Source organism: Capra hircus, chromosome 19 (genome assembly GCF_001704415.2).
Source record: "Capra hircus breed San Clemente chromosome 19, ASM170441v1, whole genome shotgun sequence".
Lineage (NCBI taxonomy): Eukaryota > Metazoa > Chordata > Mammalia > Artiodactyla > Bovidae > Capra > Capra hircus.
The window spans coordinates 21,914,858-21,933,515 of record NC_030826.1 but is presented as its reverse complement, the minus strand read 5'-3'; the positions used below and the strand labels follow the sequence as shown (position 1 = coordinate 21,933,515).

At 42.3% G+C, this 18,658-nt stretch overlaps 1 protein-coding gene and 1 long non-coding RNA gene across 2 annotated transcripts in view; one reads left to right on the top strand and one right to left on the bottom strand.

Annotated features, from left to right (window-relative positions):
• The window catches only part of VPS53 (VPS53, GARP complex subunit), a 125,133-nt gene extending 118,929 nt beyond the window's left edge, over nt 1-6,204 (bottom strand). The window contains exons 1-2 of the mRNA XM_005693305.3: nt 6,038-6,204; nt 3,319-3,399 (exon numbers count right to left, since the gene is read on the bottom strand). Coding sequence (XP_005693362.1) covers nt 3,319-3,399; nt 6,038-6,124 — 168 coding nt within the window. The 5' untranslated portion in view covers nt 6,125-6,204. The remainder of the gene's footprint in view (nt 1-3,318; nt 3,400-6,037) is intronic.
• LOC106503197 lies at nt 6,315-14,367 on the top strand. The gene is made up of 3 exons (XR_001296837.2): nt 6,315-6,641; nt 13,139-13,287; nt 14,331-14,367. It is a non-coding gene; the product is annotated as an uncharacterized LOC106503197 (long non-coding RNA).

Here is an 18,658-nt window from a genome sequence, read left to right as displayed (position 1 = left end):
TGGTCTGGCATTCCCATCTCTTTCAGAATTTTCCACAGTTTATTGTGATCCACACAGTCAAAGGCTTTGGCATAGTCAATAAAGCAGAAATAGATGTTTTTCTGGAACTCTCTTGCTTTTTCCATGATCCAGCGGAAGTTGGCAATTTGATCTCTGGTTTCTCTGCCTTTTCTAAAACCAGCTTGAACATCTGGAAGTTCACGGTTCACATATTGCTGAAGCATGGCTTGGAGAATTTTGAGCATCACTTTACTAGCATGTGAGATGAATGCAAATGTGCCGTAGTTTGAGCATTCTTTGGCATTGCCTTTCTTTGGGATTGGAATGAAAACTGACCTTTTCCAGTCCTGTGGCCACTTCTGAGTTTTCCAAATTTGCTGGCATATTGAGTGCAGCACTTTCACAGCATCATCTTTCAGGATTTGAAATAGCTCCACTGGAATTCCATCATCTCCACTAGTTTTGTTCATAGTGATGCTTTAATTGTATCATTTAAAAATGTTTAAATTATTGAAAAGTATTTCCTGATTCTAAAGGCGATTCTTGCTAATTACAGAAAATACATAATATCCGCCTGTACCCCCAACTGAGTACAATTACCATCAGCATTTTGGTCCCCTGCCCTCTACTGTTCCTTCTGTGTAAATAGAAGTGCTTCAAAAAAAAAAATGAAACCAGGATGATAAGCAACTTCGCATCTTATTTTTTCTCACTTAATAATACAGATGCAGAGCATTTGGGGAGCCATTAGAAATTATTTAACAACAGCTCCCTATGGGGCTTCCCTGGTGGCTAGAGGTTCGATCCCTGAGCCAGGAAGATCCCAAATGCAGCAGAGCCACTATGCGCATGCGCCACAACTTTCGAGCCTGTGCTCGAGAGCCTGGGTGCCGCAGCTATCAAGTCCACACTGCAAACACGGAAGCCTGTGCATCCTAGAGCCTGCGCTCCACAACAAAGAGAAGCCACCGCATTGAGAAGCCTCCTCACCGCAGCTGAAGAGTGGCCCCCACTCTCTGCAACTAGAGAAAAGCCCGCACAGCAACGAAGATGCAGCACAGCCAAAAAAGTAATAATTGTTAAAAAGCCACAGCTCCCTATGACTCTTCTCAAAGTTCCTAATTATATCGTGAGGGAGTGAAAGTCGCTCAGTCGTGTCCGACTCTTTGCGACCCCATAGACTATATAATTCTATAGAACTATAATTCTATAGTTATATAGACTACAGTTCTATAGTTCTCTAGAGTCTATAGTTCTATAGACTATATAATTCTCCAGGCCATAATACTGGAGTGGGTAGCCGTTCCTTTCTCCAGGGGATCTTCCCAACCCAGGGACTGAACCCAGGTCTTCCACATTGCATGTGGATCCACAAGGGAAGCCCCCTAATTATATTAGTCTTTAATAAATGTTATCCAGATTCTCCTCATCAAACTTCTAATGGAAACATGAGAAATGATCATCTTCAGTTTCCCACTAGGAGACTAGAAACATTTTCTAGATCATTACCAAACCTGGCTATGTGTCAGAACCTACCCAGGGAGCCCTATTAAATACAGAAACCTGAGCTCTTCCCACCTGGACCTGGTGAGTTAGAAACATCCAGGATCTGTTCCTCCTGCCTCGAGGTAACCCCCGACCCACAAGCAGCTGCCATTCAAGACAAACATATACACACCCTCCTCCTTAGAGTGTCACTAAATTTATTCTTGATATATTGACATCTACTTTAACTAGTCTAAACTTGTAATTCACAAGTATTTACTGCATATCCATGAGATATATAGATGGGTTTTGCCCAAGATCTAGCAATAGTTAAAAGAAATGATAAGTCATGCTGTTACTTTCTATTATCTTTTAATTAAGGTCCATGGGAATCTGGGTTGGAAAATGGTGAAAATCTGGGGTTGGGGAAATAAAGGTACCCCGTGTCATAAATTTTCTGAATTTTAAAGAAACTTTACAATACATTATCATGGATGTGGGGGATATAATTAGATAAGACATGTAACTGAATCTGTGGAATGACTAATGTCTTATGCTACCTTCAGTGGTTTAAAAACAAAAACCCACAAACACTTATCAGGAAGAGGGAAGAACCTGGTGGTTCCCTATATACATGATTTTCAGATCTAACAATTTGCTTTGGCGAGTCAGCTGTCTTGATAGGCTGGGGTAAATGAAACATTTCTGTAGCTTCAACTGCTATCTTTATATCTACTGCTCCTGCTGCTGCTAAGTCGCTTCAGTCGTGTCCGACTCTGTGCGACCCCACAGACGGTAGCCCACCAGGCTCCCCCGTCCCTGGGATTCTCCAGGCAAGAACACTTCCTTCTCCAATACAGGAAAGTGAAAAGTGAAAGTGAAGTTGCTCAGTCGTGTCCGACCTACTTGATTCCAAATTTCCATCTTTAGCTAATTCCTAGAATTCCTCTTTCATTAGAAAATGATGAACTCTAGGGAATTCCCTGATGGTTCAGTGGTTGGAACTTGGTACTTTCACTGCTGGGGCCAGGGGAACTAAGATCCCACAAGCCACATAGTGCAGCTCCCCCTTACCGCAACCCCCCAAAAAGGAGCTCTAAAGGCTGCTTTTGAAATCTCAAAAAGGACAGTCACACAGTATGATACCATTTTTTCCAACTTTATTTTAAAAATTAGCATGTTCATCAGAAAAAGTTTGGAAAGATCCATGCCAAAATACTAACAGTTACGGGGATTATGAGCTCCAGACTCAAATATCCAACTATGTATTTCTACTTGGACGGCCCAAATATGTTCAAAATTGAGTTCACCTTAACTCACTACTCCTATCCTACTCACCACTACAACTGTCAGTAGTATAAGTAAGGCTCTTCCTCCTTACTCACAAACAGGGTAAAGGTGCCAACACCCAACCACAGGCTGGTGGGCTGGAAATCAAAGTTCTGAAATTATATCTTGAAATAGAAATAAAAGTAGCTTTCTAACTCCAAGCTTATTCTGCATACCTCACTCCCATTTTCCCCTATTACATTTGAAAAATCCTTTCCACTTCCTGATTTACTAAGAAAATCTGGGGGAGCAGGGAATGAGATAGACTCTTTCAACCGAAGGGTACAATTTCTAATATGCTCACTACATGGAGAATTCCACTCTGACACAACAACAGTATTTGGTATTAGCTAACCACCTCCCAAAACTGGTTACGAAGGAGTCTGACTTGAATTTAACTCTTATTTGTTTATCAAGGTCCCTTAGGTTATGTAGTGTAACAAACTAATCATTAATACTCAGAATGTTTTAGAAGCCATTGCAAGAAGGGAATGCAGTACTTACTTGCTCTGTTGGGAACAGGGTGTTGATATACTCCACAGCATTGAAATCTGCTCGATCTAGAGGATCCTGGCTTGGAAATACCTACATAAAGAGAGAGAATTAAAAAATCACCATTATCTTCCTGTCCTGCTTTATGTATTCTTTCTTTCCTATTGGCTGGTAAGTTCTTTGAAAGCAAAGACCGTGTCTTTTTTCATTTTACAAGGCCCAACAACCAATGCTCAGTAAAATATCTGGTAAAGTATATCTATAATTTTCACCAACATCTGTAATTTTAACATCTTGGTAAGACTAACAGAATGTGCAACAGTAAGAAGTATTCCGACAGCCACGAAATCCCAAGGACAAGGTAAAGTAAGCGAGCATTATACACTAGCAGATTAAGCCAGTTGATGACATGGTTGTATTAAGGGAATCTTGATAATGGACTAAAGCACCAGGTCTCAACATTGTCTCAACTGTAGAATTCACTATGCACCGAAGCGATTTTTATCCTTCAGACTGTGTTAGGAAATGGAGCTCTGGCATTCAGGAACTGTCCATCTCTTTTATAGGAGAAAGAATACCTCTGCCTTCAGAGAAATACAGGTAACTCCCTTAAAACACTGCAATGTGAAGAACATGTAACACGGTGGATTATAAAAAGTCAAGTAATCCCCTAGGCACTGGATTTCACCAGCTCAAGACAGTTATTCTGGGAAGTGAATTTTTTTTTTTTAATGTCTGCTTATTGGACAAATCTATGCTAGTGAAGTCGCTCAGTCATGTCCAACTCTTTGCGACCCCATGGACTGTAGCCTACCAGGCTTCTCTGTCCATCAGATTTTCCAGGCAAGGATACTGGAGTGGGTTGCCATTTCCTTCTCCAGGAGATCTTCCCAACCCAGGGATTGAACCCGGGTCTCCCGCATTGTAGGCAGACGCTTTACTGTCTGAAGAACATGTAACACAGTGGATTATAAAAACAGTCAAGGAATCCCCTACGCACTGGATTTCACCAGCTCAAGACAGTTATTCTGGGAAGTGAATTTTTTTTTTAATGTCTGCTTATTGGACAAATCTATGCTACTAGTATATTGAAAAGCAGAGGTATTACTTTGCCAACAAAGGTCCGTCTAGTCAAGGCTATGGTTTCTCCAGTGGTCATGTATGGATGTGAGAGTTGGACTGTGAAGAAAGCTGAGCGCTAAAGAATTGATGCTTTTGAACTGTGGTGTTGGAGAAGACTCTTGAGAGTCCCTTGGACTGCAAGGAGATCCAACCAGTCCATCCTAAAGGAGATCAGTCCTGGATGTTCATTGGAAGGACTGATGCTGAGGCTGAAACTCCAGTACTTTGGCCACCTCATGTGAAGAGTTGACTCATTGGAAAAGACCCTGATGCTGGGAGGGATTAGGGGCAGGAGGAGAAAGGGACGACAGAGGATGAGATGGCTGGATGGCATCACCAACTCGATGGACATGAGTTTGAGTGAACTCTGGGAGTTGGTGATGGACAGGGAGGCCTGGCGGGCTGTGATTCATGGGGTCGAAGAGAGTCTCGGACACGACTGAGAGACTGAACTGAAGAAAGGGGGGTGGGGGGGGTCTAAAACCCTCATCAAACAACTGGCTGCATTATTCATTTCTTCTATTGGAGGCCAGTAGGTTCAAAGCAAATGAAATGTATTTCTCTTTCTGGCTGATGGAGGTGGGTGGGGAGCAGTGTGGCTTGAACACCCAAACCTTTGCCCTGGCATTCCCAGGATGTGTCAAATGTGCTTTGTGTGAGTAATCCAACCACTCCAAGAAAAACACATATCCAAGAGGTAAGTGGGACAACACAAATTACCACCCATAGTAAGTATTAATGCTCAATAAGTATTAACTATTAGTAACAGAAGTAGTAATGTTTTACTTTGAAAAACTTCCCATGATCATTAAGTATGGCACACCCCTCCTTTTCTTAAGTCGGCTACACCAACTCCTTTAAGAGCGATTTTCCCCCCTTTATCAGGAGCAATAACCTGCAGAAGGGTCTAAATTGCCTTTTTTGTTTTTTTGAAGATTTATTTTTGGTCGTTGTTGCTATGCATTGGGCTTTCTCCAGTTGTGGTGAGCGGGGGCTATTCTTCGTGGCAGTGTGAGGGCTTCTCATTGCAGTGGCTTCTCTTTTTGTAGGACATGGGCTCCAGGTACTGGGTTTCAGTAGCTGCAGCGCATGGGTTCAGTAGTTTTGGAGCAGAGGCTTAGCTTAGTTGCCTGGGGAATATTCTTTAACCTAATCACCAGCAGAAATTCTCAACCGTTTCCCCTCTGCTTTGCGATATGCTTCAAAAGCAGAGGTTACCCACCTCCCCTCAATTCTGAGTCAGTCACATGGGGCTAGACGGAGAATCCAAGAACATCGGGACACCAACCTGATGAAAGAACAGCCCCACAACCCCTACCGGAGGTTGCTACCCACGAGATCCCTTCTAGGTACGTCGTTTCAGGAGGCACAGCTCCTTTGCCCAAACCCACCAGCACGCCCCACCCTCCAAAGTCAATCAAGGCCGAGGAAGACCTCTCTCCCTTTTCTACATTGAGAAACTCATTCCCACCACCACCTCCCCTAAATACTTTTCCTTGCCCTTGGCGCCTAGCTCCCACGTCTCCGTCCGAAGACAGCTTCCTCGCCGTCCCACCCCCAGAGTTGCCCGTCTCCGCACTCTCCTCCCCTCTGGGGGCGGAACGCTCACCTGCTCGATGGCGAGCTGCACGTCGGGAGTGAGCTGCAGCACGGCTTCCAGCTCTTCTACGAACTCCAGTTCCTCCTCCTCCATCATCCTGCCGCCAGCTCCCTCCCGACGCCCACCCGGACCCGGAACCACACCTCCTGCGGCCACTCACGCCGGAGACCAGAAACGCTCCAGCTGCAGCTGTCCGGCGAGTCTGGGCTCTGTCAGCCAATCGGGCACTTCCGGGAAGCCGAGCACTTCCGGAATCCGAGGCACTCTGGGATAGCGGAGGACTTACCTCTGGTCGCCTGGACTAGGCATTCCTACCACCTCCCGAGAGTCCTCCCGAGCAGCCCTGTAGTTCGGCGGCCCCTACCTCTCCTTAAGATGATGGGGACCCGCTTCACCTCTCAGAAGGCGCCCCCCTACTCGGGCCCTGGCGCTGGGGAAGGCCTGGCAGGACAACCCCCTCCTCCCCTAGTGAGGATGCGCCCCGACTGCGTCGCGATCAAATAACAGCAACCCTCACAGGCCTCGAGGCGGGCGATCCATCTGCTCTCAGGAGCCCCTTGCTCAGTGGCACTAGGTGTCTCCCCAGCCATCGGGGGAGAAATGACCCCAGCTGGTAAGTGGCGATGTTGCCAAGGACAATTTGTAGGCTAGAACAGCGTCCACTTGATATTAGTTCCCCGTGTGCCGAGCCTCTGGGCCGTTTTCAGGGCGTGTCTGCAGCTTCCTTCTTGTTGGGGACGGGAGGGGAGAGTCAGATTAGGCAGTGACCCACCCTGGGGAAATGTTGACTTTCTGGGACTCTTGAATAGCTAGAGTCAAAGTCACAGTCCACGAATGATGAGCTGTATAATCTTGAGCAAATTACTCCATCGACCCGGCTTACCCGGCAAGGAGGTGGGGAGAGAGAAATATTAAAAGCACTATGCAAATTTAAGCTAGTAATACAGGTTAGTAAGAGGGTGTCCAGCCCTCTGCACCGCAGAGGAAAAGGCAAAGTCACCCTGTGGAGCCACTTTTCCTCCAGCTACAATGAGATCATTGCAGCCAAAGGAAGAGTTGTTTTACCTGTTAAACATTGTGAAACTGAGATGGCAGCATCCCTGGTCCCAATGAGCTTTTTTTAAATAATCAAAATTGTAGTAAAGGAAGAGTTAAACATGTAAATCAGTTATTTACTAGAATATTATTGACTCAAAATCATGGTTTTGAAATTTATTTAATGACATGGGAAAACACTCATCAGAAAGCAAAAATACACAGCATGATCCCAGTTTGTGTATTTTGTGTCTATAAAAATGATAAGAAATACTCCTTTTCTGCAGGCGATTCAACATATTCTTTGCAGATTTTCCCAAATTGTCTATGAACCTGTAACACTTTTATAATCAGAAGTATGTTTTTTAAAAGAAAATGATAATTATATCTATCTCTCTTGGATGTTTTTCATTTTTTATATACAGTAAGAAATATATATATATATAAAGTCCATCCATTTAGTTTAGAATGCCATGAATTTTCATAAATGCATATCATCATGTACCCACTATCATAATCAAATCCTAAGATAGTTCCATCATCCCCACCCCACCCCACCCCACATTCTCTCATGCCTCACCTACTCCCCTGGCAACCACTGGCCAGACTTCTGTCCCTATAGTTTAACTTTTGCAGAACGTCATATAAATGGAATCAAACAATATGTCACCTTTTGAGCTGGTTTCTTTCATGTAACATGATGCATTTGCATTTCATCCACATTATTGCATGTGTCAATAGTTTATTTCTTCTTGCTGAGTGGTAATCCAGTCTCTGATACACCACAGTTTCTTTATTCCCTGGTTGAAAGACACTGGGGTTGTTCCTAGTTTGGGGCGATTATGAATAAAGCAGGATTTTGCGTGAATGTAAGTTTTCACTTCACTTGGGTAAATAACCTAGAAGTGGTCTTGCTGGGTTGCCCAGTAAGCCTGTATTTAACTATATTATAAGAAACTGGCCAGCTATTTTCCTAAGTGGGCTGTTATCATTTTTGCATTCCTGCCAGCAATGGATGAGAGTTCTGGTTGCTCATAGAGCTTATTTTTAATGATGATTTTAATAACTCACATTTCCTAGTCCTTACTATTTGCCAGGCACCATGATAAGTGTGCTACTGCTATGTAATCGCTAAGTCATGCCTGGCCTTTTGAGACTCCATTGACTGTAGCCCACCAGGCTCTTCTGTCCATGGGATTTCCCAGGCAAGAGTACTGAAGTGGGTTGCCATTTCCTTCTCCAGGGGGGTCTTCCCACCACAGGGATCAAACCCATGTCTCCTGCTTGGCAGAGGGATTCTTTAACACTGAGTCACCTGGGAGGCCCATACCATGTATATATAATATATCATCTTTTAATCTACATGGCAGTTCAGAGGTTGGTAGTTACTATCTGCAATTCACAAAAGAGAAAATGGGGATTAGTTAAAAACTAACAAAAAACGTGCCCCAGGTCCCATTATTGTTCCTGCCATTCATTCAGTGAATTTATTGAAAGACTGAATGAATGTTCCTGCTGGCAATAGGCACTAGGCCAGATGCTGGGAATTTAGCAATCAACAAAATAAGCCAAGTACCTGCCTCCATGGAACTGTTTCCAAGTGTCACAATCAAGAATTGTAATAGTTACATGCAAGACAAGTAAAGCATATGGTGAAAGGCGATGGAGTGCTCTGATTGGATCTGAAGATCAGGAGAGGCTTCTCTGAAGAAGAGATTTTTAAGCTGAAGCAAAGGGTGGAGCTGTGAATAGGAGGTGACAGATAAAAGGAACAGTATATGCAAAAGCCACAAGGATGAAGAGCTTGGCCAGGGTATGGGACTTTGAAAGCCATGAGGAGAATGGAACAAGAAGAGGCCAAAGAAATGGGCAATGCCAGATGGTGGAGACTCGAGATGGTCATTTGAGGAATGGAAAGGCTTTGAAGAATTCTAAGCAGAAGAGTGACAGGACCAGCTCCACCAGGCCTGTCGTCAGCCCTGGCCCCCATTATTTTTGTTTTCTTTACTTCAGGACAGCCCATATTGTTGGGGAGAGTAAGGGAGCCAGGGTGACCATCCCAATACTAAGTCAGGCTGTCCAATTGCCACTGATTGTCTTTTTACAATTCCATTATCATCCCTCAATTGCATTCCCCCGCAACCCAAGCCCTTCCTTATGCTGAAGCTCCCAACCTCATTACCTTCCTTCTTCCTCTTTGCAGATAAGATACTGATAATGAATATAAGTTTGGGTTTTAAGAGAGTTGCACAGTACAAAAGTCGAGGAAGACAAAGAGCAGAGAGATAGATGGACATTAGGTGAAGAAAAATGCATTCCTTGGTGGTCCACTGTGGTTAAGAATCCACCTTCCAATGCAGGGGACGTCCGCTTTCTCTAGTTCTCTTGCTGTGGAGCACAGGTTCAGTAGCAGCACAGGCTGAACCGACTGCGGACAGGCTCAGTAGCTGCCACTCATGGGCTTAGTTGCCCTGCGGCATGTGGACTTTTAATCTCCCAACTAGGGATCGAACCTGTGTTCTGTACCCTTGGCAAGGAAGACCCAGGGCAGCCAAAATTTTTAAAAAGTAGTAACAGGCTAGACTGTTTATGATAAGCAAATGAGAGAAATATCTTTAATAGAAGGAGGAAGCCTGGAAAGACAGATTATAAACTCTTAAATAATATGGGAGTGTACAGATATGAAGAACTGGGGTATGAAAATAAGGAATGTGTGGGTTTTCACAAATGAGTTGGGCTTTTTAAAAAACAATTTTTTGTAATGGAATAGGGTATATAGCTGATGACAAAGTTATCATAGAAACATCTTCTCTACCTTGAAAGTTCACTAAATGAGGAATAAATTCAAACTCTAATACTTAAAAAAAAAAAAAAAAGCACAAAACCAACCTAGGAGACCCTTTCCTTTAATCAGCAATGGGAAAAGGACAAAGTAGAAGAGAAGTACTACGAAACAGTCTGTAGGGCATTGTTGGGGTGCATCTCTGAGGATGGCACCAGAATAAAATAGAAAAAAAAGTAACCCTCCTTTCACAATGTTTCTCTTTGTGCCCAAAATGTGTTAAATATATAGGCTGGAAATAAGTCATTTTAAAACAGCCTTTGTTCATGAGATCCAGTGAGATCTCTGAATTTCATGTGCCTCTGTCAATTTACTGGTTTTTTTCCTAACTCTGTTTGCAACTGGTTTCATTATTTTCGAAGGAGCTATGCTATAATAAATTGAGTAGACATGGTGCAGAGTGTTATTTTCTAAGATAGAAACAGTGTCTTTATTCTATTAAGAAGGATCTCCATAAGGACCACCTCCTGAACACCTGGGCTTTTTTTGAAACTTAAAAAAAAAAATCATAGAATGTCTAAATGACATGCTTTTTACCCACTAAATGCCAGTAGCATAACCTCTCACCCCCACATTGTGATAACCAAAAATACCCCCTGCAAAGAAAAACAAAAATACCTGCTGTAGATTTCCACAATTCCCCCTTTGGACCCTCAGGCACAATCACACACAGACACTTGTCACTATGGGTGGTAACAAGCTTCCAAGCCAACTTTTAGTAGAGGCATATAGTTTAATCCCTATATTAAATCTTGTTCAGAATGTCTTTTTGGTGCTTCTTCATGCATTGGTTTAAGTGCATGACTTTTCATGAGGACAGATTTATTTTGCTGTCCTTCATTCCAGAATTTTCTGAATATCCTGGACACCGGTGTTTGTTCTTGACTGACATTCCAGTGGGCTTAGCTGGATAGATGTGCACTTAGGCTTACTGCTCTGTGGCATATGGGCTCCTAGTTCCCAAACTAGGGATTGAACCTGCATCTGCTGCCTTGGCAAGGAAGAGCCAGTTCAGTCAAAATTAAAAAAAAAAAAAAAAAGATAAGTAACAACAGTCTACACGGTTTATGAGAAGCAAAAGAGAGCTATAAAAATACCTTTAATAGAAGGAGGAAGCAGATTGTAAACAGATTGTAAACTCTTAAGTTAAATATGGAAGTGTACATATGTGAGAAATTTGGGTATAAAAACAGGAGTGTTCTGACTGTTCTCATATCCTGGACACCCAGTTTTGTTTGATTGGTACTCAGGTTCTCCGTGCATGCCCATTCTTGCTAAAGCGATTATAATCTTCACCTAGCTTCAGTAGTTCCCCTGCTCCCACGCTGGTAGCTCAGGCATTCGGTCACATCTATATACCAGCTCCCGTAGACTTTTAAATTAAGGCCCTTCCCCATTGGCTACATCGAGTTCATAGTAATTCCTTCACTCAACAAAGTGATAATTACACAGGTGAAAATGACAAACCCTCTGGTGCAAGTCTTACATATTACAACAAATATAAACACTTGTTCTATAAAATTGACATTAACTAGTACAACTATTATAATGTAGCTGCCATTAATTAATGTGTCTTACACCCTCGAATTTCTCACAATGCCACGGTCACTTCCTGCCCTCTTTTCCTGTTGTCTTCCTGCTGTGTTCTGGTGCCTTCCCCGAGCTGTGTCTTTAGCAGCTCCTCTTCTCCTGGTCCACCACCACTAGTTCTTAATCTTTTTTTGAATCTGGATCCCCTGGAGGAAGTGAAGACCTCCATATCATAAATCCTTTCCCCAGAAAAAGATACATTTGTACAACATTTTGCAGGCAGTTCTAAGGGGAAAGTGATCCTATGGAATACTTCTTAAGCTCTTTTTTAAACCCCGCCTTCTTTCTGCTAAACATAACAATCTTTTAAAAAGACATTTATTGATTTGGCTGCACTGGGTCTTAGCTGAGGCACATGGGATCTTCGATCTTTGTTGTGGCATGTGGATCTAGTTCCCCCACCAGGGACCGAACCCAGGCCCCCTGCACTGGGAGCACAGAATCTTAGCCACTGGACCACCAGGGAAGTCCCCTAAACATAACCCTCTTGTGAACAACCCTGCCACACACAATGTTCCAATAAACGGTGTGATCCTTATCCCTCCAATTTATAACCACCAATATGTAGTTTTTATCCATTTTCCACTAGCCAAAAAATATTTGGTCCAGCTAAGCATTTTTAGATCTACATCAGAAAGCGAGTCAAACGTTTTATGTTCAAAATGTAATACTGTCAAGACACGGATAGCTTCCTCCAACCCAGTCCCCTATGGAGATATATTGCTTTGAGAGGTCACTCTCAACAGCCATCTCTAGTCTCCAAATCTCTTCTGTCCACACTTGGGTTTCTCTCCTTAGTGTCAGTCACATATTTTCAAATGCCTGTGAAAATCTTCACTTTGCTTGTCATCGGTTTCTCTTTTTCCTTGCCCTCAGTGCCCCAATCTAAGTATATTTACCTCTTAGGTCTGGAGTTCAGCATTTGATGGGGAAGCCCTCCAGTGGTGCAATCAGTTAGCCCACAGTACTTAAATAGCATTTTATGGGCATATCTAATCCACTACACTAAATGACAGTGAGTGGTATTAGGGACTAATGCAGTGCAGTAATTTACATAGCATTTTATGCATGTTCGTGCATGCTCAGTTGCTTAGTTTTTGACTCTTTGAGACCCCATGGACTGTAGCCCACCAGGCTCCTCTGTCTATGGGATTTCCCAGGCAAGAATACTGGAGTGGGTTGCCATGCCCTTCTCCAGGGGATCTTCCCAACCCAGGGATAGAACCCGCATCTCCTGGCAGGAGGATTCTTTGCCACTGAGCCAACTGGGAAGCCCCATTTTATACATAAATTTCCAGTTCTGCTCTGGAGATCTTTCTCTATATTTTGGTCTTTCTCTGCTTTTAGAGGCCATATAGTATTCCATAGTTTGATCATGAGGTGAGGTGAAGTCGCTCAGTCGTGTCAGACTCTTTGCGACCCCGTGGCCTGTAGCCTACCAGGCTCCTCCATCCATGGGATTCTCCAGGCAAGAATACTGGAGTGGGTTGCCATTTCCTTCTCCAGGGGATCTTCCCAACCCAGGGATTGAACCTGGGTCTCCCGCATTGGAGGCAAACGCTTTAACATACCAAAGAATATTTTATGTCAGACGGTATCCTAATTGACTTATGATGGTTCAATTTATGATTTTTCAATTTTAGGACAGTGTGAAAGCAATATGCACCCAGCAGAAACCCTACTTCAAATCCTGATCTTTTCCCAGGCTGGTGGCGTTCTGGGTGATACATCCTCTTGCAATGCTGGGCAGAGGCAGTGAGCTGCAGCTCCCCATCAGCCAGGCAGTCAGGAGGTAAACAGTATACTCACAACCATTCTGTTTTTCCACTTTCAGTCCACTTTTCAATAAACTGCATTAGATATTTGACATTTTATTATAAAATAAGCTTCACATTAGATAATTTTGTCCAAGTATCAGCTAATGTGTTCTGAGCACTTAAAAAACAAACTTGTTTCCCTTTCTAGTCTTTTGTGTGTGTGTTTTAAAGTTTTTATTATTTATTTATTTATTTGGCTGCATTGGGTTGAAGCATGTGGGATCTTCGATCTTTCGCTGTGGCGCCAGTCTAATTGTGGCTCAAGGGCTCAGTAATTGCAGTGCAGGAGCTGAGTTGCTCCACAGCATGTGGAATCTTAGTTCCCAGACCCTCATTCCTTGCATTGCAAAGTGGATTCTTAACCACTTGAAACACCAGGGAAGTCCCCTGAACATTTTTAATTAAGGTGGGCTAGGTTCAGCTATGGTGTTTCTTAGGCTGGAAATATTAAATGGATTTTCAACTCATGATATTTTCAACCACGATGAGTTTATCAGGACCTACCACCACCAGAAGCTGAGAAAGATCTGTGCTCCTCTACTGGATATTTGGTGGTCTAGTCACCAAGTCGTGTCCAACTCTTTGCAACCCCATGGACTGTAGCCTGCCAGGCTCCTCTGTATATTTAGATCATTCCTAAATCTTCCTTTGCGGCTCAGTTGGTAAAGAATCTGCAGTGCAGAAGACCGGGTTTGATCCCTGGGTTGGGAAGATACTCTGGAGAAGGAAATGGCAACCCACTCCAGTATCCTTGCCTGGAAAATCTCATGGACAGATGGAGCCTGGGGGGCTGCAGTCCATGGGGTTGCAAAGAGTCGGGCACGACTAAGCGACTAACACTTAAATTTTTTTGTGTGTGCTATTACAAACAACACTGTATCCTTGCAATATGTATTTATACTTCTATCAGCACTGAAAAAAGTGCCTATAATCCACATATCTTTATGAACACGATATTATATCTTGTAAATATTTACTTATAAAACTTCTGTTGACCTTTTGTATTTCTTCTTTTCAGTTCAGTCGCTCAGTCGTGTCCGACTCTTTGCAACCCCATGGACTGCAGCACGCCAGGCTTCCCTGTCCATCACCAACTCCCGGAGTTTACTCAAACTCGTGTCCATTGAGTCAGTGATGCCATCCAATCATCTCATCCTCTGTCATCCCCTTCTCCTCTCACTTTCAATCTTTCCCAGCATCAGGGTCTTTTCCAATGAGTCAGCTCTTCGCATCAGGTGGTCAAAGTATTGGAGTTTCAGCTTCAACATCAGTCCTTCCAATGAATTTTTAGGACTGATTTCCTTTAGGATGGACTGGCTGGATCTCCTTATAGTCCAAGGGACTCTCAAGAGTCTTCTCCAACACCACAGTTCAAAAGCATCAATTCTTTGGCGCTCAGCTTCCTTTATAGTCCAACTCTCACATCCATACATGACCACTGGAAACACCATAGCCTTGACTAGATGGACCTTTGTTGGCAAAGTAATGTCTCTGCTTTTTAATATGCTGTCTAGGTTGGTCATAACTTTTCTTCCAAGGAGTAAGCGTCTTTGTATTTCATGGCTGCAGTCAACATCTGCGGTGATTCTGGAGCCCAAAAAATAAAGTCTGCCACTGTTTCCACTGTTTCTCCATCTCTTCTGTTATTTCCATTTTATATTCTTTGATTCTTTGGGGTCATTTGTGTTTCTTCATTATTTGTAGGTTTTCTTTGACTACTCTGAATATTAACTCTACTATGTGAAAGTTACTCAGTCATGTTCAACTCTTTGCGATCCCACTAAACAGTCCATGGAATTCTCCAGGCCAGAATACTGCAGTGGGTAGCCTTTCCCTTCTCCAGGGGATCTTCCCAACCTAGGGACTGAACCCAGGTCTCCCACATTGCAGGTGGATCTTTACCAGCTGAGCCACAAGGGAAGCCCTCTCTACTGTGTGCCACAAACATGTGCTTCAGTTTACGTTGTCTTTTTACTTGTTAAGAGTGACTTAATGTACAGTTTTTTTGCTTTCTAAAAATGCACACAAATCCATCAGTCATTTTCTATGTATCATCTGGGACTTAGACCTTTGGGAAAACATTCTTTAGCCAGTGAATTATAAAAATATTTTTCCTATTTTTCTTCTAATACATCTGTAGTGTTGCTTTTCACGTGTAACCTTTAATGTCTCTGGAATCTATGTTTGTGTTTGGTGTGTGGCAGGGCATTGTATTCGTTTCCCAGGGTTGCCATAGCAAATTAGCACAGGCTGGGTGCATTATGACAACAGAAATTTATTTTTGCACATTTCTGGAGGCCAGGAGTCTGAGATCAAGGTGTCTGCAGGACTGATTCCTTTTTGGAGGCTCTGAAGGAGAAACCCTCCCTTTCATGCCTCTGCCCTGGCTTCTGGTGGCTGCCAGCAGTCCTTGGCTTCCCTTGGCTCATGGACTCATCCTTCCAATCCCTCACTGCATCTTCCCTGTGTCCTTTCCTGTCTCTTGTAAGGATATGCTCATTGGATTTAGGGCCCTCATGACCCAGTACAGTCTCACCTCAATCCTCACCACGGTTAAATCTGCAAAAACCCCCATTTTCAAATGATGTCACATTTTAAGGTGATTGTGAATCCAGGGGTGACACTATTCAACTAATTTTACTTTTTCCGAAGGCAGGCCAGTAGTTTCTGTGGTTTTCTTACATAGTCCTTTCTTTGCATACACGTGGGATACACTTGCACAGGTTAAATGTAGTGGGTCTGGTTCAGGACTTCTGTTTCATTGACCTGTTTCTCCTATACTGTTTCAGTGATAATAAGGTCTAGGATGTTTCGATATATTGTAAATTCCTCCTCCACTCCACAGGGGTGTTCTTTATTCAGATATTTCTTGGTTATTCTTGAGCATGTTCTCTCATTCACGTAAGCTTTAGAGTTTATGAAGTCCATTCAAAACATGTTGGAATTTCAATTAGAACTGTACTGAATTTAGAGATCAGTTTGGGGAAAGTTCATATGTTTACAATATTTAGTTTTTCAGCCATATTCTCTATTTATTTAGGCTTTTATGTCTTTCAGTAAAAATTTGTGACTTTCTTCATATAGGTCTCGCATATTTCTTGATAGGCCTAAAACCAGTCATTTTATAAATGTAGAAAACTATTGTAAATATTCCTCTTTTGCTATTACCATTTCTAATTGTTATTTGTTGACTTATAGAAATGCCACTTATTTCTGTGTGTTGATCTTGTATCCAGCCACCTTACCTCAACTGCTTTACTCTATATTTCAGTTGATTTTCTTAGTTTTTCTTGATAAATTACCAAATTGTTTAAAAATAGCAATAGTTATTTCTCTTCCTTTCCAGTGTTAAAATCTTTTTTGAAGGTTTATATGTGAGCTACTATTCTGCCCAGAGAAGATGTTAATTAAACAGCAGCAGACAGAGTGGACATGGTATTAACAATCCAAACAGGAGAAAACATGCTGAACAAACCACTCAAGGCACAGATACTGCAATAAGGAAACAATGGATTTATAACATATAAAAGTAGGAAAGTGACAGACTGTTGGCTGGCAAGTGCTCCCTGCCCTTCATCTAACACTAATAATATGGAAAACCTTCCAAATCCTTCTCAGACCTCCACTAGGCAGCTCCATCAGGTTACCTGGCAATGTGGGAATTTGCTCTGCCTGCAGGGCAAACGTATTATCAGCCTGGCTCTCATCAAAACAGTTCATGCAGTCTTTAGACTGACCATTCATAGTTCATGAGGTCAGCCATAGACAACTGGTGACACTCAGCTGCCACATAAGCATGTGCTGGGATGCTTGGGGCTGAGGTTCTTTTTGCTATATATAATGAAGATTCCTCCCCAAATTAGACTTCTAAGTCTCTGTAACTAATCAGTTTTCTTTGCATTGTTCTTTTTTTTTTTTTTAAATTGAAGTACAGTCGATTTAGAGTGTGTTAATCTCTGTTACACAGCAAAGTGATTCAGTTATACATATATCTTTCCTTCCTTCTTATATTCTTCTCTATTGTGATCTATCCAGGCTATTGAATACAGTTCCCTGTTCAGTACAGTAGGGCCTTGCTGTTTACCCATTCTGTGCATCATGATTTGCATCTGCTAACCCGAACTCCCATTCCTTCCCTCCCCCACCCCCGCCCCCTTGGCAGCCACAAGTCTGTTCTCCATGTCTGTGTCCGTTGCTCTTTTGTAGATTTCACTTGTGTCATAGTTTAGGTTCCACATGTAAGTGATTTCACATGGCGTTGGTCTTTCTCTTTCTGATGTCACTGAGTACGACAATCCCTCTGTCCATCTGTGTTGCTGCGAATGGCCTATTTCATTCCTTTTTGTGGCTGAGTAATGCTCTATTGTATATATGTAGCACAGCTTCTCGATCCATTCGTCAGCTGACGGGCATTTAGGTTGCTTCCATGTCTTGGCTATGGTGACTAGTGCTGCTATGACCATAGGGGTGCATGCGTCTTTTTGAATTATAGTTGTCTGCACTGTTCTTAGTTTCCAGCCATTTTAGATTTTCACCTGCAATCTTACTGAGCTGTAATTAACTCTTGGGGTTGAAATTGGCTGTGCGTGGCCAAAGACACCACACAGTTAGCTTAACAGGAACTCATTCATTCATTCTTCGTTCATTTCTTAAGTACCAAGCACCTACATAATTGTAGTTTACTACATAAGTTAATAGAGCTCAGCCTATAAAGAGAAAAAGACTAGATACTTAAATAGGAGCTTGGGTTTCTGTTGATATTATGATGTCACTTTAAAAACAGAAACTGAGAATGCGAGTAAGGATGGGAATATTTTTAAAGATAAAGTTACCAGAAAAGATGAAGGCCCTAAGTTTGTGTGCCAAGGTGTATCTTCGAACAAACCTGCTCTCACCTTCAGTTAAGAATTTCTTTAAGAACCAGTGAAAAGCCACTTTGAAAGATAATCTATAATAATTCAATATAAAATCATTTCTGATGTTAAAAATCAGGTTTGTGAAATTCAACATTGAAAATGCTTATGATAAGTGAAATATTAATATTCATAATTAAAGCATGACCTCAGATATATAACAAAAGCATATAAAGAAGACTGGGAAGAATTCTACAAAATTGTTAATAATCTGAGAGTAATATCTCAGTGATAGCATTATTTATGATTATTATTTTCCATATTAGGCATGGTTTAGTTTTTAAAGTATTTTATGATCAAAAAACTAAAAAAGACAAAGAAATTATCTGAGTTTAGTTAAATAGAGTAAGCAAAATCAACCTTTTATGGAATTACTGATGAGACATGAAGACACTGAAAATTGTTGATCTGTTGTTTTAAGATGGCAGCTGAA